At 39.7% G+C, this 26,188-nt stretch overlaps 1 protein-coding gene across 1 annotated transcript; it reads left to right on the top strand.

Moving 5' to 3' along the window:
- The first annotated feature begins 6,185 nt into the window (after window positions 1-6,185).
- On the top strand, window positions 6,186-25,959 carry LOC6499013 (tachykinin-like peptides receptor 99D). The gene is made up of 10 exons (XM_044714135.1): window positions 6,186-6,741; window positions 14,979-15,302; window positions 17,702-17,916; window positions 20,863-21,037; window positions 21,788-22,003; window positions 22,785-22,935; window positions 23,283-23,479; window positions 24,659-24,798; window positions 24,865-24,930; window positions 25,016-25,959. Exons 2-10 carry the CDS (start codon window positions 15,073-15,075, stop codon window positions 25,237-25,239), a joined length of 1,614 nt encoding a protein of 537 aa, XP_044570070.1. The 5' UTR covers window positions 6,186-6,741; window positions 14,979-15,072; the 3' UTR covers window positions 25,240-25,959.
- Window positions 25,960-26,188: the final 229 nt, after the last annotated feature.

Genomic DNA, 26,188 nt, shown 5'->3' with positions numbered 1-26,188 from the left:
TTTTCTCTTTTGCATAAAGGTGGTTTCATTTTTTAGCCAAATTAAAAGTTACATGGTTGGATATTATCATAACAGTGTAATTGTTTATTAAAGCTATTAATATATTTATTAAGTAAGGTTATTAAAGATATAAAGGTATACATAAGTATGATGGTTTTTGGGATGTTTCTAAGAATTAATTAGAAACATGCAAGGCATTATCATATTGGGAGGTACTATATGGTTAAATAAGAGTCGTAAATTGGCAAAATGCTTTGTTATAACGTCAAAAAGAGCATCAAAAAGAGTATCAAAAAGTCACTTTTACTTTTTTACCAGATTTTTTACACTTGCCCGTGTACCAATTACATTAAATTATTCCAAGTTGAATTACCATATTGTCAGGATAACGCCACTGGCGAAAGGCTCCCGTGGAAGCCTCTCTGCTTCGGTTGCCTAAGTTGAAACCGAGGATGATCGCTAACAAAATGAGAACACTTTGAGCCTGTTTTTTTTTCTGAAAAAATATGCTTCCCCGGCAACGGCTTCATCGTTTTTCTTCATCTTTTTTTGCCGCTGTGAGATGTAGCGTAATTTGTTCAATATTATCCCTTTAAATTCCTGGCTCCTCCCGGTCCTTAGACCCGGGAATTTTTCTGTTGAACTCACTTGACAGGCAAATTGCTGGCTCGGCTCGAATCAGTATTTTTTCTTATTAAAAGGAAGGCAGTTGGGGAAGGGAGAATGAAAGTAACCCGTACTCTTAAAAACGACTATTTGCGTTCTCATCTTTTTTCCTATCCTTTTTTTTGTGCACAGGAGCTCCTGGTCCTGAGATTGGGGTATCCACAGGAAACCCCATTGGCCCACATTCACGCTCAACTTAATTTGGCGCACGGGTAGGGAACTTTCCGGCATGGTTGCCTCATTATGGACCACAGTAAATAAATATAAACTCTTAATTTTTCGGTACTTCGATGACAGGCGGCGGGAAGGAAAGGAACTTTGTCCACAAGTTGGCAATAGTCGGCACGGGATTTTCTTTCAAGAAAGGATATGAACCAACAAAGGCGGCCAAATTATGTGGCTTTCTGAGTAAGTATGCCGCTGTCAAAGATTCCCAGATCTCCATCTGGGTCCAGCAAATTAAACTGTAATAAATCTGTCTGACTGCCCGCCGTCCTTCTGTCTGAATGTCCTTATGGCCGACTGTCTTCACGTTTGGAGGCGATGATGTCGCTTCAAACGGCAGTTTGTAGATTTAGGCAAAATGTGTCACCAACGGAAGGAAGTCCTTCCATTCCATTCCCCGCTGTTCCAGTCAAACAAGTTTTACTTATTTTTCTTGGCATCTCGCCGCCCAGGCGCATATTCCTTTTTCGGTGCGGATTCTAAGCCACGGACAAGGACAAAGTTTTTATTGCCGGCCAATTGGAGCTTGTCTTCCCACGGCTCTGAACCATACTCCAGTGCTCCTCCGGTGTACTCCCTAGAGTACTGTCGCCATTGTGGTTACAAGTTGTATTTTTATTGAAAAGCTGATTTTTATGGCACACAAATATTTGTATGGGCATTCCAAATCTACCCTTACTTTTCAAAATGCCTTGGGCATTTTTAAGTCCCAAAGTGGTCACATTTTCGACACAAGTTGCCGAACCTCTCGAAGGCACTTGTCCTCTGTTCGAATGAAAAATTAAATACTTCAAGTGTTTGCTTAAATCAGCCTTAATGCCAGGATGTACTTGAATTTGGCATCAAGGACTTTGACCTTAAGTTAGTTGTGATTACATTCTAGCACGATTCTCTTTGCCAGATTACAAAATTCCACAAACAAAGATTTCAATTCAAGTTGGAGCTCCCAAAGGTGTGCCCTACACTACGAATTTCTATCTAAACTCAAATCAAAGTTTTTTTGCAACAATAAACCTAATGGTAACAATGTTTTACATATGTCGATGATACAGTGAAGTCTTACTATAATAAATTTTTTGAAATAGAAGTAGTATAAATATTAGTAGCTTCGGTTTTATAAATTTTAGCAATCAAACTCTTCCGAGTTCCTTATCTAAACATAGTCTCTTAATGTATGTGTAGGTCTTTAAGTTTCTATAGATAAGTTTATTTATTTATTTTGATGTAGTTTTATATACTGAAATAAAACTGTTTTATTGTCTTCTATTGTCTGTGGAACTCCCATTGCCATTTCCATTGGCCCCATGACGAACTGTTGTTTCGCATTTCCAAACTTTGCACTTCAATTTGTGAACATGCATGCAAATAACGAGCTCCAGTCTGGAGGTGTTCCTCCTTACGTCTCGGAAAACAAAACACCCGGGATTACCCCAGGTCCTGCAATAGAACTTAGGACATGGAGCTTACATAAACTTTGGCTACATCAGGTGCTAGCTGCTCAGTTCGTGGCCACGGAAAAAAATGTTCAAGAAAAGGATTATAATTTTAACAAAATAAATCAAAACTTCCCATTTCAATCCCTTTTTCAGTTCTTGAGTTTAATTAGAAATTATTTCATTTATATGAATCATTATAATATAATAAATTAATTTTTTTCTGTGCCACAAAGTCTCAGTTGCCAACTTCTGATGCAGAAGCCGATTCTCATTGATTTGGCGGGCTGGCACATGGTCCTTGGCTTCTTGGGAGGTTGATTAGATGCTTAGCTGGCGGGGTCCTTGATAAATGGCGGCAGTTTAAAGTCCAGGGACGATGTGAGTGCGTCTGGCAGTTGTATGATTTAAGAGTTCAAAGTTCAACTGAATATTAGAAGGGAATTGGATTGGAAGCGGGCCTCCAGCCGAGTTGGAGCAACAAGTGAAAGTGAAAAAGCTCTCCGAGCTGGATGACAATTTTCACGCCCAGCCAGACTCATAATTAACGTTTGTTTCAGGAATCGAATCAGGGTATAGAGAAGTTGCAGGAAAAGTTGTTCACTTGGAAAAATAATATATATTTATGATATATTATTATTTTCCAGATATTGCTGCAACAATGCTAAAATGTATACTATACTTTTTCTGTATGAATGTTTATGAAAATTTCATGGAAGACTAATAAATTATTTCTCTTAACTCTTAAACTAACTAACTAACTCTTAAATTAACTCTTTATATTCATAAAATTTAATTTTTATAATAGTTTTTATAGTTTAGAGATCTTAAAATTATAATATATTTTTCCTGTTGTGTTTTGTAAAGGTCTCGTGCGTACATAGGCTGAAAAATTGATTGCCTACGAGGAGGCGATACCTTCATATTTCACCGGATCCCGTGCACACATGCGAGTAAAAAAGTTTTGGCCCAATCTGGTTCGCTTTTCCCGCTTCTTAGTTGATTTGCTGCTCTCTCGGTGACTTTTTCAGCATATTTTTGTTTAGGTCTGGGATCCGGGGTTCCTTTTGCTTTTACGAGCAGCTGTCTAATGTAGCCGAAAGAAAAACAAAGAAAGCAGCTCCCTGTGCTTTATGGAGATTTAACTTGCCCTAATGAAGCCAAGCCAACAGAAACACCCCGCCAGAATACAGGATCCACTTGTATAGAGCAGCTCCACCGTCATCCTCGTCATCGTCTCCAGCGCAGTCGCATATTTTAATAAAGTTTTTGGCTTTATGAAACTTATGTTTGCATTTTCTTGCTCATAAATTCGAGAGCGGACCGCCCACTCCAATGCCACTTTCACTCGGTGACACCTGAGCCCAATGAAATTTTATGGCCCGACCTTGGAAGGCGCCAAAAAAAACAAGGTAAAGCAAAGAAAAGGAATAATTTTCACGGTTTATGCAACTGACAGGTATGCAAAACAATTGGCAAGGGGTAATTGAAAAAGTGTGGCATTCTGAGTGGAAATAAAAACATGAGGAGCAGTAGCTCTAGGATAAGTATGATTTTAAAGCTTCCATTTTGCTAATTATTGGGAAAAACTTCTAAAGAAATAAATGGAAACCTTTTTATATCATAGTATTTATATAAGTATATTTTTTTATTAATATACACATAGAATTTTATGGTGCAGTTTCCGGCATTATGGTCCTGATTGTCACAAACAGGACCTGACGCTTTATAAACTTCCAGACTCCGATTCACTGAGAAAAAATATAGCTATACCTATCTGAATGATAAATAATTGTATATTTTGGTCTGTTCAATGGCTGTGTTTCTATAAGGAGGTTAAACATTTATTATAAAAAAGCAATTGCTTATTTTTGTCACTGCCTATTTCACCATTAAAGCTTCCTGCCAAAAATAAACTTAATTACATGTAATAAATTAGATTGTTATTATGATATTAAATCATATTCACACGATAAGAATAAACTTAATATAGTCATGTTAACCAGATCAATTTGTGACTGGCAGACGACAGTAGCTGTAGCTGTTGTAGTTTAACATAAATTCTGAATCAATATTTATTTTGTTGTCAACCATCGGACAGATAGCAGGACCTCTGTCTATAGGCAGCGGCAGAAACCGATGTGGTTGTCTCTGTGAGTGAACCATTACTGGGCGGCGGTTTTTCCAATTTATCCATCACATTTACAGCGGACAGCAGGCCCGGGCAAATGACATGCACTTAAAAACAGCAGGACGCGCAACAAGATATCCTGTGGAAAATTAAATTTTGAGCTTGGCCGCGGCAGCATTGGCAGTCCGGCAGGATGCGCAGGACACGACGAGGGTCATCAATCAAATGTGATGCGCGTCCTGCTGTCCACTTGTCACATGCTGTCGGCAGGCTGGTATTTAGCCAAATATACATTTTGCCAGCATAATGTTGACAAACAAATTATCATTTTTGCCCCGCGGCCCAGGGGCGGGTCGAGACGGACCGAGACGGGCTTAGCGTGATTAAATAGGGTCATCAGCAGGGCAAGGCTCTGGTAACGAGCGAGACTTGCAGATAGTTAATGATGGCCAGCTGGTCGGTTTATTGGACTGCGTTCTAAACTGTGGACATGAGGTTGACTCCCTTGAAATCCACCTCCCCGCCTAAGCTCATCATAACGATAATGAATGCTCGCCGTATCTATGGTGCTACACATTCATAAAAAAGATCCCAGATAGAGTCTAAATATTCTATAAACAGTTTCACTTTCCCTCATTACTGTCCATTACTCAAATGCACCTACTTCCCCAAGACCTATTGCCTAGAATATATTTTTCGAAAAGCTCATATTTTATTTTTTCTGTGTCATTTCTGGCATCAACCCATTGCACATTAGGCCAAGTTAGATGGAGTGATTGATTGAATGCCGTTGCATTCTGCCACGGAATGAAGTTGCGAAATTCCATCTACGGCAGCACATTAAGCCGTCAGATTCTGTTGGCCAATGTATTTTGGCCATTGCTTACTTAAGGCATATCTTCCTGCAGGTGTCTGCTGTCGGGTGCGAAAGATTCCACTCACCTGGCCAAAAGAATCAAGCCACACGCCATGCACTGAAAATAATACCTGGTTATTTGATAACAATTTTTTTAGTTCTTAGGTCACTCTTTTGATTTATTTTTGAGGTTTCTATTTTTATTATTTTCGCATATTAGTAGTGTACAATTAAAAATATAATTATGGAATGAAATATCTTAGAACTAATCCAAATTTTTTAAATTTGTTATTAGTTTTTTTTTGCGCTTTTCCCATTATTATTAAAATAATAAAACATCTTTTTTAAAAAAATAAACTTATCTAAAAATTCATGATTTTTTAAACATAAGCTTATTGTTTGTTATTCTTCCCTCTTGAATTCGCTGGTGGGGGATGGGGCGCCCACCTGCATTCTGCACGTGTTGGAACCTCTCACTTCTACATTGTTTACGAATGGCCGTATGAAAACAAAGAGAGAAATGGAACGGCAGAGCAATGAGCAAGGTGGAAAGCGCAGGCGTAGTAAGCGGAACTCGGCAACACTGGCGCCAATGGGCGGGTATAATTTTGATTTTGCATTGAGGCTCCAACGCTTTTCAATCGAAAAAAGGTTTTTCAAAATGAATAATCAAGGCCAGAGCGTTGTAATGAGGGGAGGAGATCGTGTACGCCCCCTAGTCCCTTGGGTCACATATCCGCATATGCAACAAGCTGCCCAAACAGTCCCCAAGAGCTCCTTCTTACCCCCAATCAGCTCCCAAAAGCCCCAGTTCTCCGACCCAGGCCCTAGCCCTTGTTCTGGCACAGAATCTGCGGCATTGGCATTCCGGCATTCGGTGTTCAACGTTCACTGTTCAGTGTTCAGTTCAACGGCAGACTCCCGCGCGTACGGTTCGGCGAAAATAAGAAGCAAACCCGACACGGTTCCGCCGGATAATATTCGGTTCTTGGGTGTCCCTCCGATTCGCGTGTCCAGTTCGAAAAAAATGCTAGAAAATCGAGTTGTACGTCGGTGGGAAAACACCGCCGGCATTCGATCCACATTGTAATTGAATTCGACTCCGTGGATTGAGAAACACAATTGAATTTTGTAGAAAAGACTATTTCTTTCATTTTCTATTTTGTAGAAAAGACTATTTCAGAAAACCACATCGAAAAGCAAAAACGATAAACTAGTCGTTAAATTGAATATACAAATTGGTGTTTTGATTAAAACTAATAAACATAAACACAGTGCCACCGAACAAAGCCACCAGAGCCGAAGCAAAACCAAAATTTATTTTTAAATACAATTATCTTGTTTTTCGGTGGCGTGCAGTTTTCCAAATATTGCTCATACGCCTAGTTGGAGCGGTGAAAAAATTCAATTGGAATATCACACAGTTCCTGGTAAGCGGAGGACTCAAAAAACTCGAATTGTTTTTATAATTCAAATAGTTTAAAAACATTTTACTCGTGCTTTCGGTTGCAACTTAACATAAAGTTTATGCAAGGTTCCGAGTCTAGAAAAGTAATTAACGAAGCACCACTGATTGACGTCTTTGTTCTGAAAACTTGGTAAAGCTTGTAATTGCTTTGGGTACTTAATCAAGCGATTAAACCCAATTTCAAAGATCAAACTGGATGCCACCTCAAAACCCAATCCCATCCGATTCTTCCACTCAATTTGAGCATCGAGTCTCATGATTCCGACGAAGCGAGAAATAGTTCAGAAATAAGCAAAAATTAACACGCTCAATTGCTTTCCCCGATTGAAGGGTCGATCTTGGATTTGATAAATTGCGTCGGGGAAATCGAATCAGCATGAATTCTGATTAATTCGGTGGATTTGGGTTATCTTTCAAATTGCTTTGGCAAGAGCATAAATTAAATCTTTCCCATACGGAGAGTATAAATAAATTAAATTGCTTTTGTGTATGCAGATCTTTAATTGGCTTTGGCTTAATAATAAAAATACTTTTTATAAATAATCTCCTTTTACACCAAAGCCAAAGGCGAAGAATTTTTAATATAAATATTTAAAAGTGCCTAAAAGATTTATTTATGGTTTTCAGAAGTTGCTTTTAAAATTCCAAACTGACAGAGTCATGACTGGCGGATTTATTAACACAACAAACTAGAAATAGAATGTTAAAAACTACCTTAAAGTTTTTGTAACCAGATACAAAACAATAAACCTAATTGCCACCTTGGCCCTTAATTCAATCAGAACGGGGCACAAACTTTTGCTTTCCCTTAAATATTTAATGTCAACTATGATTAAGTGAAGCCACAGGGCATTATGTTGTGGGCAGAGGACTTTGGCATGTGAGTGGTTTTCGCCGGATAAATGGATGCTGCTTGTTGCCAAATGGACGCATCCGCATCTTGGTCTGGTTTCGGGTGTATTTCGGCCATAATGGTCAGCTGAGCAAACTGAAATCCTTTCAGCGCGAATTGCTTTCGGGTCAAGAGGACAGTAGGATTGGAGGACCGGAGGATCCCCCTCTGGCATTAGTTCGGGTAAACGTAAGCTAGTGGCAAAGTGCTCTCGCTCCATCCCGAAGGCCATTAGTTGGTCTTCCTCCGAAGACCATGCGAAATCGAAAGGCCACTAAATAGTTAGCCCACACAGAAGTAAGTTAAGAGGTCCTTTAAAGGTTCACACAGGCGTGAACAAACCGGGTATCTTTAAACGAATGCGAATAAGTAATAAATGAATGCCGTATGTCCAGTTTCAGTTCCAGTTCCAGTTACGGTGCCTGTTCCTCGTGTTCCGCCTGGTCCTCGTCCACTGTGCTGTCATGCATCAAAACATTTAATTAAATTGAAACCGATGCGGCATCCGCCCCATTGCTGACGTCTTCCTCCGGCGCTGGGGCTGTTGCCCGGAGAAGATGTCCGGTCGGCCGGAGGGGGTGCAGGCAGGTCGAGTGGCGCCGGAGACGTGTGTAACTTCAGCAGGACAACAAGTTCACTATCTCCGCCCCCAATGAATTTAAATGAAGGCCGTTCCAAACAAGTCGGTGAATCATGTACATATTTTAGCGGCCCTCCGTTCGGTTCGTCCTTCTTTTATGCAGCAATATATTGAACTAGTATGCATTGTCCTTGTGACTCAGGGGTGAATGCAAAAAGTATTTCAAAGGGGATAAAGTTTCCAAGTTCCTATGTTCTGAGGGTCCTTGGAGTTCTAACACCTAAATCCAAAAATACGATTTTCTAGGCCCTAGGTCATATTTTTATGTTTGAAATAAGTCAGTTTCTTATTTCGAGCTTTCTGATAAGCTTTTTATGTCCAAACTTAATAATAAACAAAACTATTAAGTATTTATAATAGGGAACTTGATGGACACATTTATTATTTACCTGATAACTCATTTATTTAATCAAAACTTCACGAGTTAATTAGTAAAGTTAAACTTGTTCGTTTACAAAAAATTAGTTAATAAAACCCGTTTGGATTAGTTCGTATTAAATGGTTACTTTGTTCTTTATTATCCTTTCAAAATCTGATGTTAACAGCTTGATAAACATGAATAAAAACCATGCACCTAATCCTATTATATTTTATAAAATCCTTTTCCATCCGGATGAATGGAAGGTAATATTTTATGGAATGTGCGAGCAAAAATCGAGTATAAATATTATAGTTTAAACTTTTAACCACAACGTTAAAAATGTCATGGGAAATTTGTGATTACACTAGTTTACACCAAAAATGAACCTCCATAAAAAAGTGTTTTTTATAGTAATTTGGGGTCGGAGAACACGAAAATGACATCCGTTTATTTTTCTTAAGAACCGTTTTTGAGATATTTTTGAAAATCGTGTTTTTGAGGTCCTTTTTCAGTTTTTTGGTAATATCTCATGAAAAAAACTGTTTACAAACAAAAAAAGGATATTGATTGACAGGTATTGAAGTAACGTTTACGTGGATATATTGATCGGGTATTTTCGAGATATCGGATATTTTGAAAATTTCAATTTTTCAATTGGTCGAAAATGACACTATTTTTGTACTTTGTTCGCTTGTGCATTACAGAGATTTGATTCAATCTGCACATATTATATATCCACGTAAACGTTACTTCAATACCTGTCAATCAATATCCTTTTTTTGTTTGTAAACAGTTTTTTTCATGAGATATTACCAAAAAACTGAAAAAGGACCTCAAAAACACGATTTTCAAAAATATCTCAAAAACGGTTCTTAAGAAAAATAAACGGATGTCATTTTCGTGTTCTCCGACCCCAAATTACTATAAAACAATCATCAATTTTAAGGTTCACTCGATTACATTTAAATTTGTAAACTAGTGTTATTAGTGATCATTATATACGAAAAAAGCTTTTCCTCTAATTAGGTTAAAATTAGTTTAAAACTATAAACGAATGGGAAATATTCATAATTAAATTAAGTTTAAAATGAAAAATAAACGAATCAGTCAAAAATTGTAGAGATTCTTTAGAGAGATGGAGCTGAAAGTTGTGAATCACTTTCAACTATGTTAGGTTTTTAGGGAAAGGACGTCAAAGTCTTTTAAATTTTTGAAGGAGTCCATTAAGATTGGTCCACCCTGAGTCTTTGCATTTGAAATCCCCCTCTGGCTTTGCCACTGGACCCCATCAGTCTCCACTGGCAAATTCCTAGCATTCGAAATGAGAAATGGGAGTGAAGTGGTCAGGGCAGAGCTCTTGCCTTTCTGCACTTGTTCGAGTGAAGAGCCATCGCCTGTCTCCGCTTTGTTCCTCAATTTACACATAATTGCAATAAATTGACTAAGTGGGTGCTGGGGTGCAAAATTTATTGTACAGATAGTCCGATATCAGGGGCGTTAGAGGGGGGAAAAGGGAGTGAGTGAGGAACTGCAGGCGGCGCTGGCGCTGGTGGGGATCCAATCCAAGTCGAGTCGAGTCCATTTCAGATTTGGTATGCAGGGCACAAAACGAAGAAAAACGCAATTGAGTGGGTTTTTTTTTGGGTGGCTACTGCTGATAGACACCGACTGATAAGATAAGACATTGAAATACCTGACGCCGCCTTTGCTACCATTCTGTTCACCTGTTTGGGCCGTTTCTTTATGTCCACAACGGGCAGTGGTAATTGGTAATGGTTCGGTTCGAGTGGTTCGAGTGGCAGTACAAAGGCAATTGGCCGTAAGGCAACAGGTCGTATGAGGGCTACAGAAGTAGTTCTCTCAATCACGGCAACAGCTTTTGCGGCTTCTTTATGGCCAGAGGATATTGTTCTAAATGGCACACAATAATAAGGATACTGGCACTGCTACTGGTATTTCTTTCATTCTCTTTCCCAGGCTGGAGAAATGTAATTTAAAAATACTTCTCTCCGCCGCAGTCTGATTCATTTGCAAATATTTCTAATTCCTGTTATCTGAAGAACACCAAGTCATTATTATTTTTTGCGCCAGCTTATCCTATTTTAAATATTTCCTAAGAACATGCAAACAAGCCAAAATCATTTCAACAATTAAATTCAAAGAAAAAGAATCGCGTTACGCGAAAACGACTTGTCCTGCCTCAACACACCAGAATTTCAGCGTTTTTTTTTCAAGTAAATATGTACACATTCTCATTTATATCTCCACCGATTTCTGTGTACTTATTTATATATATTCCCATATATATGTGGATATCAGGCATGTGCGTACGCTTTTATCACCCACGGTTTATTTATATTTTAAAGGGGATTGTTTAATTTTCGTGAATGTTATTGTTCTGGCTGATTTCGGAAGGTGCGAAAGAAAAATCCAACTCGTAAATGAATTTGCGCTCCGAAAATTGGTCGGAGAAGGAGCTCATTAAACAATCATTTTGATGAATTTTTACCAGTAGAAGCCGGCGGAGCAGGAGGAGCCCCCGGCACATGTGGCTAATTTTCAGGCCCATATATTTTATGCTCGTTTTGCTTTTAATTGTTTGGCATGAGGGTGAGAGTACCCCGTGCTTGTGGGGAAATTAAAAATGCTCGTTTAAGCCAGCAAAAGGCGTTGGTAATTACAATTCAAGTTCACTTTAGCAATATGGTCCGTTCTTTATACTACATACCACGGGAATTTAGCTTATTACGTTTTCTGATTCCCTCAATGACCGGACAGCCTAAGTACTACAAAAAGTTTCCTCCTTCCCACACATATTTTTGTTTTTTAATAAATTGTTTTTGGTAGTATTTCTATGCATGTGTATATATGATTTTTTCTGGACGGGTAGCAGGAAGTTAAAGCACTGCGAATGTTGGCCCAAAGTGTACTGGCAGGGCCAGGGCTCTAAAAAGGGGCTACGCGGAGGGTTTCAGGGCACTGGGGCAGCGGCCCTCTTTTTGACACACATACATATTTTTCTAGCACATACACACATGTATGCACAGAAAAAATATTGTTTTAAATAATTTTCATTCGATTTTTAGGTTAGTACTTGGATATGTGATTACTCTTTAAAATTTAATAAATATATTTGATAGACTGTTTAATCTAAAAAGAAATTTAATAAATATTAATAGCCTAAAAATTCTTAAATAAAGTATCGTTTAAACGCAACCTCTTTTGCAAAACAAGTTAAAGGTTTCAGATTTAAAAAGGATTTTCTTTCCAGTGGAGTCCCAAGGGTATGGGCTGTCCACATAGATCCGCACACTCAGACACACACACACGCGGCCCTACTAAACTTGCTTTTATTCCCAGTGTGCCCACCCTGTACTTGACTTGTCAAACACAAAAAAGTGAAACTGCCAGAGGAGTGCGGAGGAAAAGTGCGGAATAGAACCTTTTATTTTTTTCTCGGTCATAATGAACGCTGCATGTGCTTTCGAGGCTCCCGGTTGAGTAACTGAATTGTTGAAAATTGCTGTGGCGAGTATTATTTAACACGTATTTACAAGAATTCCGTACACCACATTTTCCATAAAGTTATGCGACTTTTTGCCTGTCATTTAACAAAACTATTTTTAACTGGCAATTGTATTTCTGTTGCCTCCAGATAGCTTATGAATTTCCTGAAATTTCTTAGGTTTTTAGTTGGGAGCGACACTCTAGGAAAATATTTTGCGGTAAGTGCAATAAGTTGCAGTTTTTCCCCCTTGTCAAGAACCTGGTCCAGGGTTCAGCAAATTCCACCCAGACATGAGTATTTACTTTGACACTTTGAAGAGCCTCCGGGTGTCTGGAACACTATACACACTCCACTCTAGAGCTACTGTTGCTGATTTTAGATATAAAGAGTCAGAGTCAGAGCCAGAAAGTGGAAAAAGTCGAAACAATAGACGGTACAGCGATCCGGCGTGCGACAAATTCATTTAAAGTTTACAGCGTTTACGTTTGTGTGATGGCACAACATGGCGTATACGCAACTTTGTCCCAAACATCCAAAAACCAAACCGAACGAAGCTGGCCGCTGTATCAGCACTTTCCATCACTTTCGGTGGCTGCCCATGGTACGTGACAGTTTGGCCATTTTTCAAGTTCACTGAAATTCCCATATCCCAAAGCCCATAGCTCAGAGCAGCAAAAAAAAAATGGGAAAAAATGTGAATCTAATTTTTTGCGATTATTGCAGAAAACGCAATTTTAACGGACATCAGTCAAAAAGACGTAGTCGACTCCGTCCCCTCCTCAAAATACCTAAATCCTCCTCGCAGTTTCGGTTTCAGTTTAGTTTCGGGGCGTTAAAGCATTTTGCTACTTTGGCAAATATTTGCTCACATTGTAGGTTTATTTTTAGGGTGTGGCCGCCTACGAACGATCTGCCAATTATGGCCGACATTCTTTTTGAAGATTGTTTGCTTTTCATTAAGACTGCATCGTCGTCGTCGACTCGGTCTCGTCATCGCTGCTCACTGCATTTCAGCGCAACTCGGCCACAACCCCGGCCAGACCCCCATCACCCTGATTTACAATGTGGAAACTTATTAATTAGATATTGGCATATGCTTTGTTTTGTCTATTTGCAATCATTTCCTTGGCAGACAAGATGCCGGCAATTGATTTCAGTCCGAGTGGGGTGTTTGCTTAATAGTTTTCAGTGCGTCTCCGGCCGGAGAACGATGAGGAAAGGTGGCTGCTCCGGGTTATTGATTCACAGCTATCTGGACAGCTCAACTTTTTCGCTTTTCCGCCTCATCAGTTCTTGCACACGGAAACATTCACATTCTCAGATCAATAGCATTACACCGAATATTCCAGATAAAATAATAAATCTCTTATAAAGTTAGAGTACACGAATAACTAACTTAAATACTGAAAACTAAGAGGCATAATAGTTTCTGCAATAATTAATTAGTTATTTTAAGCTTAGAGTTTTTCATTAAAACATAAGTTTACTTTGCAACCTTCTGTGCCCCCCCAGGGCGACAACAAAGTGTGGTAGTGACCGGGAAAGTAATAAAAGGAACTCGAAAGGAAATAAAGCTGCCACTCGGATTATCGTTTTTGTGAAAGTTCAAGTGACGCCGCGACTGGTCGTCGCAATTATCTTGAGCTGCCAGAGACAGATCTCAGGCTCATAGTTAAAGGACGAACAGGTCGCTCAGGTCCTCCGCAGGAAGGACAATCCACTTGTCCTGGCTTTTCATCATCGTTACAGCCAAAAATAAGCAAAAAGGTTTGCCGTCGTCTTTTTGAAACAATTGTCTATCGTTTGCTTATTCTGAAATACAACATAAAGGTCTAGCTCGTGGGAGGCATAAAAGTGAATACGTCCTTTGGGTTTTTATTTCAATTTTTTGTAGCCTATTTTCGGATAAATAATGATAAAGAAAACAAGGGATTATTTGTTTTTATTAAAAATGGGAAATGGGGCTGAATGCTTTGGAATAGGAAGTAAACACATGAAAACAAGAAACTGGGACATATTCTGAAAAATGAAAGGGAATTAAATAAATTGTAATGCAGGATTATATCTATGTAAAATGAGTAAGAAATTTATATAGAATCTTCTACAATAGAAGCAGGCAATGGGATTTATCTACATTACCTTTTTCAACTGAAAGTTTTCCAAAACCGTGATGGGGAATAAAAATATTCAATATAATATTTTTTCAGGTCTATGGGACAATATTTATTTGCCAGACACATATTCAAACACTTGCTATCATAATTTTTTTTTTTTTAATGAGAAAAAGAAAGACAAATCACTGGCAATAATCGCTTCAAATGTTTCCAAGGCATCCGAGGAATCACTAATGACCGCCAGCTAGGGGGTGCTCATCAAGAGCCAGCACACTTACGGAACTTTGTTTCGCTTTGAGACGAGAAGAGCTCCTAAGTCAGATTATGGGAAAAGAACTAACAAACAAACCACAGAAAAGTTCTGGACAGGAGTATGGGTATGAGATAGGGCGACAATGAGCCAGGACGAGTCACGTCCCAGCAAATAAAACGGAATCAGGAAAAAATCAAAATCGATATCAATACTTGAGGTAACTTCATAAGCACGTAGGAGAAATCTGAAAAGTTTTCACTGAAAATGAGCATCAAAAGCTTTGTTTCTTACAAAAATAACCAAAACCCACCCACTAGCCTGTCCCAAAGATCACAAAATAAAATAAGACCTAACGAAATAAAATAAAACAGCCAAGAAATGAAATTAGATGAGTTTTGTTTCTTTTTTTTGCTGGCCTTTGCATTTTTCAGGTCGAGGAGTTGGCAAATGGAAACCAAATAGGGCTAACTCAAAAGGGATACGCAACATTAACTTGGAAATCCCTCTGGCAGGACACGAAATAGGATGAATTTTGGACTGCCACAATCCCCAGCAACGATGGAAAATCACAGCGACTTCGAGGCGGACGACTACTCGGACCTTGGATGGGCCAATTGGAGTACTCCAGCATCCATCCTCTACACGGCCATGAGCAGTGTCCTTTCGGTGAACAACCACACACCCCCGACCGACTCGCCGCTCTTGGACTTTGGCCAGGCCAGTACCAGTGCCAGCGTCTTCAATCACAGCCAAACGTGAGTTGGATCCGCTCTAATGCCTAATTATGACACAAACACAATTAATCTCCCCAACACACGAACCCAAACAATCATCTTAGATGGAAGCAGTGGCGTAGATAAGGGGATTTCAATGATAGATCCTAGATCTATTGTATTTTAGCCAAAAGTAACTTTATTAAAGTAAACTTCTACGACTTCATGATATTCAATTTTGTATTAATTAAAGTTTATTTCAAAGTTTTGGTAAAATAGTTTTAGCCCCCCAACTAACGCCACTGCTGGGCTATAACTTCTGGACTTTGTGGCTTCTTGATGAGTCCTGATGAGGCTGTCGTTCTCCCATCTGCTCCTTTTGTGTTCGCTGCATCTCTAATGACGTCTCCCTTCAGTTTAGTTTCAGTTCATTTCTGTTCAGTTCAGTCATTCCGCCATTCATTCACTCATTCAAATATTTCCGCTTAGCCGACTCAGTGTTGGTATTCTGCTTCCGTTTCCAATGTAAAAGGACGGAAGGCAAACATATACAGTGAGTGCGGCAAAGTTAATGCACGGATACAGCCCATATATAAAGAAAAACAAATAGAAAAAACTGCGGGTCTTTCTATTTTATTCTATTATGACGGGGAAACTGAAAGAGCGTCGGCACTTTTTGCAGACATGTCCCAAATTTACTGCACCCCATATGGGCTCGTATTTGAATAATTATTATGATACGACTGCGACTGACGCATCGAAAATACATTTTTGCTTGATTCTGCAGCTGTTATAGTAGCTGCCATATATCCTTCAGGCTGTGCCCGACACTCAATCCTGCACCAACAGGACCCATTATCATTGGCTGTTGCCATTACGACCGATACTCCGACAACCGTGGCCTCTTTTTTTCGCCCTTTTTTGTATTTTTTCGAGCTGCCTATTTGTTTGCACAGACACTGCGTCCGATTTATGTGCAAATAAAATGGCAAAAAAAAAACGAACAAACTCGACGGGACGAAACGCATATACCCTTGGTTCTTGGTGCTTAGTCCTTGGTCCTTGGCCCATATTTCGGTTAACAAAAGAATTCGGATTTCAAAGTGAAGGAAAACATTTTAGTAAACCGTTTAACCAAGGAGGGATTAAAGGTAATTTTAAATTTCTTTGAAATGTATAAGGAATTCGCTTTTCAGGGCATTGAGTAGAGTCTTTAAGGAATTAACCTTTTTGGGAAAAGGTTAAGTGTTTTATTAGTTTAATATACTATCTGTTAGGGTTTTTGGATAGACAATCTTCCACAGCTATACTTCAAAATCTGGCTCTAATTTTGGCATACAATATTTTCATATATTTTTTTAAGCCTACCCCATAGGCATATATTCTTTTGAGAACACATATACCCTTTCTGGCTGAAATGTGCACTCTTTAAACCTCAATACCAACATCAACAAGGACGGGGGAGCCCAGAACCGTGGCAGTAGTGGCTACATTTTTTTTTGTATTGTTTGTCATGACATTTTCTTGTTGGCCCGAGGCTGCATGAATTTGTTTCTCTGGCTCTGACTCTTCGCTGGCTCGGCCTTCTTTCCAGCCATTTCTTATGGCGTTTTTCATGGGCCTATCATTTGCAAACCCCACCCACCTAGGGCCAGGGCCTACACCCACGCAAAACGAATCAATAATCCTCTTTGCATTAGGCCCCTCGAACAAAAGAGATTTTATGTAAATCCCGGCAGTTTGTCATCCGAGAAAGGGTAGTGAAAAATAGTAAGTAGTGGAAAGGGAGTGTGCACAGTATGTGTGTAAAGTGAGAATTACTGATGTGGGCATATTGTTAATTGCTTCAAAGGAGAATGAATAAACCCTAATGACTACCTAGCCAATTTAGTGCCGTCTTCAGTACACAGAGTGTGCATATTAAATGTCCTGTTCTCCAATAAAGGCCGGCTAACGACTAGAGACCCGGGGAGTCACCCAAAACCCAAACCCAGATGGCGCGACAGAAATCCGCCACACTGGTACATTCCCAGACCCTCTGTTTAAACACTCTCTGGTTGATGTGAACCTAAATAAACAGCCCAGATAACACGAAATATTAAAAAGATGACGACAACCACCGATGAGTGAATGTAGGAGTGAAGTAGAGTGCCTCGTCCTTAGGCTGAAACCCAATGTTTTATGTGGCAGGCGGCGTAGGAGAAAAACACGGATTTGTCAACGCACGCACAATTACACACACTTAATAGCGACAACACACATACATCTAGATACATGCCATGTCCTGATGACACCCATTCACATTCTTACATAGACACATCACCCACTTGGCACTCGTTTCGGCGGTGCAGTGGAGTGGCGTGGCGCCGTGAAACATAACACACACTTAATCTCGATGTCACTAATTCCCCGTTGTTTTCCATGTAACCCTCGTCCTACAGCCTTTCCACAGAGCTGCCCCACGTGGCGGATAAAGATGCGGCGGGGGCCATGGAGACGGCCGGCTCGTTTGCATTCGTGCTTCCGTGGTGGCGTCAGGTGCTTTGGAGCATTCTCTTCGGCGGCATGGTTATAGTGGCCACCGGCGGTAACCTAATTGTCGTCTGGATTGTGATGACAACGAAGCGGATGCGAACTGTAACCAACTATTTCATAGGTGAGTGGATATGCAGATTTAAGGACTTCCAGACTAAATGCCACAGTGCGGATACGCAATCTGGAGTACGCATACGGCATGTGTTCCGCAAAGGACAAAGTTTTATGAACTTTTTGTTTGTTGATTTAGTTTACAAATTAAATATTTTTTTATAGCTTGGAATTTACTCCTTTTCTATGCTAAAATCTACACCTCAAAGTGCTTATTACATTTCTTTTATTGCGAGCGTATACGCAATAAAAATCAAGTATACGACTGGTGAGACGAACTTGCGTCATCTACTGGGTTTTTATGCTATTCCATGAATTGAACTTACACACGAAATGATTTCTATGGTCTATAAACTTTTTGTGCCCGTGAAATGGGGCATAATAAAATAACCAACTTGATTCGACAAACTTGATTTATTTGAATGAAAAGAGAAAAAATCATAAGAGATCCATTGAAAGACTTCTTCAGCTAATTCACTTTTAAAATATACATTTCATTAAAAAAATGTGGCCCCTTAATTAAAAGTAGTTTCTATTTATTAAAATCAGAACCTGAAGGGTTCACTTAAGAGTCTCCTTTCCAAATTCATCGCTCGAATGACCGTTATTCAAACAGGACCATCCCCCTGGCAAAAAAATTTGCATTCGCCCTGTTGCACCTCGGACCGGGCTATTCTTCAAGTTTTTTCCTCTTGAATTGAGCAAAATTCTCTGAGCCACCTGCAATATGGCAATATTCGTTGCCAAGTCACGGAATCAGGAGGAAGTCCCTTGTAAACAGGTGCGCTTTGATGGCATTAATTTTGATAGCTAGCTTTTGGGCATAAAATCTAGTTATAAAGTTTCCTCGCTAAAGGCTGAGCATAGCTTTTATAAATTGAATCTACTTGAGTCACGTTTCAAAGTGCATTTAATTTGCAGTCAGCAGGCTTGAAGCCCCAAAACATACAATTTTAATAATTTACTATTCGAGCGGTAAGAGTCTTCAAACTTTGGCAAACTTTGTGGACATTTCAGGTGCAATTCATAAGCGTAATGACATTTGCAACATTCTGCATTCACAGTGACTTAATGAGGTTAGCCAAGTTTTGCTAATGCTTCTGGACAAAAGCTTTGATTTACCTTTCCATAATTGCTGGTATTTAATTGAGCTGAGGCTTAGTGGTCTTCTAATCCTACTCTTATCTTCGGCGGCATCCTGTGGGCTTCCATATAACAATGGAAAAGCCCAAAATAATAGCCTGGACCAATTTTCTCATTCTACTCGCTTCCCATTGCCCTCTGACCTGGTAATGATTATTATTATTATGATTATTACGTAAACTAAATGCCCGTCGAGCTCGAAGGGCTTTGTGATGGCATTTTGAATTTGCATTTATAAATACACATCGGCAATCATTATTAGTAACAAGTTCTGACGTTTTAATCATTTTCGGGCACCAAAATTTCAAATTCACATCACAGACATCTGGAGCAAAGGGAGGTGGCATTGAGCTGGGTGAACGAAATTTCGATAGGAGCCAGTCACCGGATGATAATCTTCTTTGGCTTCATTATCAATGCGTATTTGCATCTTTTGTTTGAGTTGCTGGGCAGAGTATTCTTTAAAGATGAAAGTCTATTAGTTCGTCGAGTAAGTTCTTCTCAAAATAAGGTGTTTATTAGAACATTTTTTATAAGAAAACTTTTCATTCAATCTTCCTAAATTTTATGGCTAGAGTATTTAATTTTTTTGTAAGAATATGTACAAGTATATCATAAAAATAAAAGGATTAGGTATTAACAAGGAAAGGTATTAATAAATTCGGTTTGATGCTATTTGCATTTTTCAATATTTAATAAAATTATATTTACATATAGATGAAACATGAATAAGATTACCAAAAGTTTATGATATTTGATACATCATTTTTTGAAAAGGAAATATAATTTTCAACTTCTCCTTTATTATATCACCTGAATGTAAAAAATTTCTTTTAATATTTTATTTTATCCCCAAGATAGAGTAATAGATGTGCAGATGCTGCGCTTAAAAAATTCTATTTGGTTATTAATTAAAATGAGGCACAATCGATATTCCGCTACGTGGCTGACAGTTTGAGGCCCCGGGTCTCGTGGGCCACGGGAACAGTCACCAAGTCGTCGGGCACCCAGTCGATTGTTACATTGTTAGATTGTGAGATTGCTAGATGGCTAGATTGTGGGAATGCGACACGTCGCGCCGGTTGGTAGGCGTTATATTCGGAGGCTGTTGATACCGGGACCTATGTCCTATAGGACATAGAGACAGGACACACGGGCTAATGTTCTGTCCTGAACATTTGTTTTATTGTAGGTGCTGTTGGTTTTCGTGTTTTGTGTTTCGAGTTTCTTTTTTTCATTTTCATGCGCTTTCGTCGCCTTATCTCCAGCAGATAATGAAAAATAAACAAAGGCGGAGGCCCAGTCGGCAGACTTTCCTTTTCTTTTTCGTGAACTCAGGTCCAGGTTTCATTTGTTTTTCGTAGTTTTTTATTGTTGCTTTTTGGGCCGGTATTGTCCATGGCTGCTGCTGATTCATTGACATGTAAATCGGCCCATGCAAATGGAATACAATAAAGTGTATTCCCAGTAATGAATGAGGGAGATCCAGACCGGGGATCTTCTTTCCATTTCCTGTCTCTATTCAGCTGTCAGATGGCAAACAAATATGGCAGCCAAAATGGCTGCCAGTCTAACACAAAAAATAAATAAAGCCAAGAAGAAAATGCCAGTCAAAGTGCACTTTATTTTGCTTACTAATTATAAATGTACAACGCATAAATAAAAACGGTTCACAAGTTCAAACGAGGGTTGCGTAATTAGAATGGGTCTTTGCTGTTTGTTTTCCTTCCATAATTTGCTTACTTTTGCCACCTGAACATGTAGATAAGAGTGATTATTTGACTTCTGTTTTTATTGTCGTTTCTGCAATCAGTGAATCTCTCAATTGCCGACGCCATGGTCTCGAGCCTAAATGTTACATTCAACTACTACTACATGCTGGACGGAGACTGGCCCTTCGGGGAGTTCTACTGCAAAGTATCCCAGTTCATAGCCATGCTAAGCATCTGCGCCTCGGTCTTCACTTTGATGGCCATCTCCATTGACAGGTAAGTGGACTTTGGGGGCTCAAGGGTCGACGGCTTGTGAATACTCAACGGGGAATCGGTTACACCAAGATATACATGTGTATTCATCAGACCCTTATCAATCACGAGCGAAGGAGTACATGAAAAAATAACCCATTCATTTTAATAGGATATTTCATGCATTAAAGCACAATGTTATATGGCCTGTCACAAAGTTCAAAATAAGAACTCTTCTACAAACGTCTATCCCCTGAGCTCAAACTCAAACATTTATGGAAAATTAATCTACTTGAAATCTGGAAAAGATAAAACGAATCAAATCGTCTAGACAACAAAACAATTGATTGTGAACAATTTGCGTGGAGTATTTCTATTTTTAATGTTCCACCTACTTGGACACAGCACATTTGGCCAAAAGAAAAATAAAACAGACATGGTCATGTGAAATAGATCCAAATCAAATTGTTGGCATTCATCAAGTGAATATCATAGTTAATTCAGGGACTAAGAGTTTTTAGTCAATTTAATGCAATTTATTCCAGAACCTTTTAATGGATTTTCGCATCAGGAGCAGGCTTTCACTTTCATTATCTCGCTGCTCAGTAGATTAATTCAATTTCGGGTTTTTGGCTGCCGATGCAGTCAGTTTTTCGGGTGACCTTGTGCATTTCGGGTAATCAGCTTATTCGCGACCAAACTTTCCACTCTCTACCCCCCTTGGAATTGATTTAATTTGGCAACTTTATCCCCACTATCCGCCGCTTTTTTCAGGTACGTGGCCATCATACGACCTTTGCAGCCGCGGATGAGCAAGCGCTGCAATTTGGCCATTGCCGCCGTCATTTGGCTGGCCTCCACCTTGATATCCTGCCCCATGATGCTCTTCTACCGCACGGAGGAAGTGCCCACGGAGGGGAACACTTCCCGCACGGTCTGCTACCCTGAGTGGCCCGATGGTCAGACGAATCACTCGACTCAGGAATCCATGTAAGTATCCTTTAGAACGGAGACAGCAAAGATTGGTGCCAAAAAGATGCTGAAGACAAACGAAAGCTATTAATGGAGAAAGTGCACAGGAAAAAATTGGCATTTAAAGACTTGCTGAAAGTCTATAATAGTTCCAACATTCTACCCTAACTTTCGCCGAGTGCTGAAAATCCCAAAGGACTTCGATGTAAGATAGAGGTGCAAAAATCAAAAAGTCACAGAGTCATCCAGCTTCGGACTTGCACATGCAGAGACAATCGGATCCCAGATCCGTAGTGAAATATGAGGATTATCGGGGTGGACAGGGTCGTAAATGGGGGACATTTGCAAACAAAAGTGAACCAAGACGATGGCATAAAAAACGAACGCCAGAAAGCCAGGATTGTTGCTTCGGGGAAAACCAAAAAAACAACAAAAAAGCAGGAAGAGAGACAAATAAAACGTGTTGCTTTTTACAGCCATTTTGTATGGCTATTTGGTCGCAGCAGGGGGCGGCAAACAGTATCCTTTCGTCCTGCAATCCCCCCGGCCATCGTTTCATTCATTGTGTCCCACATGCAAGGCCATTAATTCTAGAATCATTCCAAATTGCTACTTGCTCAATAAAAAAATAAAACAAAAGACCAAATCCAACAACAGTGTGCGATGGAGGCGATAAGGATTTTAAAAGCATTGTATTACTAACTGAAAGGCTTGTAAACATCATGTTTGATCTACTATTTTTACTGCATGTGGTGACTCCCCTTTTTTATTATGTGTTTTTTTGCTTGTAATATTTTAGCTACAACATACTCATCTTGATACTCACTTACATCCTGCCAATTGTGTCCATGACGGTCACATACTCCCGTGTGGGAATAGAGCTCTGGGGATCCAAGACCATCGGGGAGTGCACACCCCGGCAAGTTGAGAATGTCCGGAGCAAGCGACGGGTGAGTGATGTGATTGTTCTAGGCTAAATTTAGAAACTTTAGCCAGCTCATAGCATAAAATGTATATTAACTATTTTATTGCTTTAATTTACATCAGTGTTTCGTTGTAATTGATTTTACAGTTTTGCATATAATTTAAACTTTTCCTTCAGTAATTGCCTCCTATGTTTTCACATTGAAATCAATTTGCATAGTTATGCGAAGTTGCTCTACAACTTCTTCGAACTTCAGTCATAATAATGGAATAAATTATTCCATACAATTTTGCAACGAATATGTCCTCGGGATTTGTAGTTACCTTGTTTTTAAATTAAAATTAAAAATTGAAATTTCTTCTAACCCCTTAGGTGGTGAAGATGATGATAGTGGTCGTCCTTATATTCGCCATCTGCTGGCTGCCCTTTCACAGCTACTTCATCGTCACATCCTGCTACCCGGCCATCACGGAGGCCCCTTTCATCCAGGAGCTCTACTTGGCCATCTATTGGCTGGCAATGAGCAATTCCATGTACAATCCCATTATATACTGCTGGATGAACTCACGGTGAGTAGTGGTGGCCCCCATCCATCCCACAACCCATCCTCCGACCACAACAGCCCACAACAAATTACGTAAATTTGCGGTTGAATTAGCCACATCAGGGCTCTAAGTGCAGTCGGCTGCTTCCCAGTCAGTCAGCATCTCAGCATGAGTTCCGTTGAGAGATTAGCTGATTGGATAGACTCCGCCCGACTTCTTGCCAACACCAGGAAATACATGTGGTGTGTATGCCTGGAATCATTAGGTCCTACGGTCTTACTGCCACAGCAACTATCCTGAATTTAGTTCTGAGCTGGAACTTCTAATCGGTTACTTTTAAAAAAAATATTATAAAATATACAAAAAAGTTTCACCCTTTAAGGATGATAGAAAAAAATCACCCAGATTTAAATAATGTATAAAAAATGTTTTCAAAAGAGGTATAAAAATAACACACAATTCTCAGTGGAATTTCAATGAATAGTACCACTTTTTTAACCACAATTGTAGCATGTATCCGGCACTTTAACAAAGGCGATGCACATCCGTACATACGCGTACAAATTGGCTGTTGATGTTCACGCGCCCGTGTCCGGAAAAACGTACCGGATTGCAATTAATTTCGCTCAGTCAGCGGATATCTGACTGATGGTGGCAGGGACTGACTGCTGCCACCGAAAGGAGTCGCTATAATAGGGCTTTACGTTAACAAAAACAAAAGAAACGGGAAAAAAACCGACGGAAAATAACATTTTTACCAACACCTGCGACTGGCAACCAGGATCATAGCCACTTCCTGTCAATTGCTGGTGTCCCATATGCAAATGATGACGACAACGCCGTTTAAGGTCTTTATTTATTCCGGCTGTCCACGGGGAACGGAAAAAATATTAAATGTCCAACCCGGGTGGCTAGTAAAAACACTTCCGTCCCGTGTAGTTAACATGAGTAATCGTTGTCTAGGACGACTCTCCATGAAGGCGATAGATATACTGACGATAGATAAAACAATGCATAAATTAAAATAGTTGATGGGTTTCAGGGTTTGTCCAGAGTCGTAATCCATAGATCGACAATTAAGCCAGGAAAGATAAAGGGTTATGTGAAGGCATAAAGGTAGTAGAGGCTTTTTCCATTTTTCAGAGAACTTTAATTTCAGCTCCCAAGAATATGTTGAATCATTGATTATCCTTGTCCTTGCAGATTTCGCTATGGCTTCAAGATGGTCTTCCGCTGGTGTCTGTTCGTTCGTGTTGGCACAGAACCCTTCAGTCGGCGCGAGAACCTCACGTCCCGGTACTCCTGCTCCGGTTCACCGGATCACAACCGCATCAAGCGCAATGGTAAGATAAGATTTAAAAACAGAGAAAGAAGGACTGCACGCTAATGAATTTGTACCGAAAAAAAAGATACCCAGAAATCTATACTTTATACCTGTCCCAGCTCACCGAAGTCCCATCGAATCTCGCACTGCGGTGAGTCGCTGATATAGGAAACCAAATTTCCATGGGCCCACTTATTTTTAATTGAATTATTTTTTCTGGAAAATTTGACCCGCAGGAATACCGCGTAATGCGACCCTTATACGTGGTTCCCACCAGCCGGATCTTCTGCAATCGGATGGCAGTGGCGGTGGGAGAGCTGGTGGTGGTGGCGCTGGTAGCGGTCACAGGAAACGTATGCCGTACCATCAGGAGATGCAACAACGGTGGACTGGCCAGAGCAGTGGGGGTACTGGCAGTAATGGCAGCAGTCATTCCAACACCACGCAACTACTCTCCTGACAGCCGGCCGTCCAGGTTATACCCCCGGAGAGTGTGGAGCTGCAAACCCAGATTGTGTGCTCATCTCCGTTTAACAGAAACTATCGTCGCTCGAATCCTGGGATAGCCGGGTCCATATCTGAAAGGGATGCCGCTGATGACAAAACCTGGCTCTAAGCTCTACTTTAAGGTCTCGAATTTATACTTGATTGAAATCTAAAAACCAAAATCCCTATTCTCTAGTCTTAATTTCAATTTATTCTCAAAGAAACAAAGGCTAAGTTAGAAATACCAACCATAAAAAACATATTACTCTTTATTTACTTATTGATTTTCTCATCCATAGAAACATATCAAATATTGCAGGTTTCTATAGATTTTCCTAAATCTCGTCTTTTTTCAGGCTTCGATAAAAGTTACAGCTTCCATCAATTTGATATATCTAAAATAAGGAATGTTCGTTAGAATCAATAAGAATGTTGTTGTAAAGCCCGTTTTTTAAATATTTGTTTCGACGCCATCACAACCACAACTGCATTTGTACATATTATATTCGGATGGGTTCCTATGTTTATAATATAAAGTTTTTAATTTACTCAACGCTTACGGCTGCTTGCTTAAGTTGCAAAACAAAAACAAATGACTTTGAATGTGCTGTATGTATTTGTATTATATGTACTCGTACGTGTAAATATAAATGTCTGAATATAAACCTTATTGCGAATAAAGCGTCTTGCTCCATCAAAACGTTGTGCTTAGTTGTATTGGATTGCCGGATGCACAAATAAAGACTGTCAACAGTGCTAGGATGAGTTGTAAGCCATGTTACTTTGTTTATTCAGCTATTCCATCCATATTATATTTGAAGTGCCAAGTGCGAATGGGCTAGGGAGTGCCCGAAATAGCAGACACTCTGACAGATCTAGAAAACCTTCGCCGAGGGTGTGTAAAACGTATTTAAATATGAATA

The sequence above is a fragment of the Drosophila ananassae genome, chromosome 2L (genome assembly GCF_017639315.1).
Source record: "Drosophila ananassae strain 14024-0371.13 chromosome 2L, ASM1763931v2, whole genome shotgun sequence".
In the NCBI taxonomy this organism is placed as follows: domain Eukaryota; kingdom Metazoa; phylum Arthropoda; class Insecta; order Diptera; family Drosophilidae; genus Drosophila; species Drosophila ananassae.
Note: the sequence above shows the minus strand (reverse complement) of the source record. Positions and strands in the feature narration are given on the sequence as shown.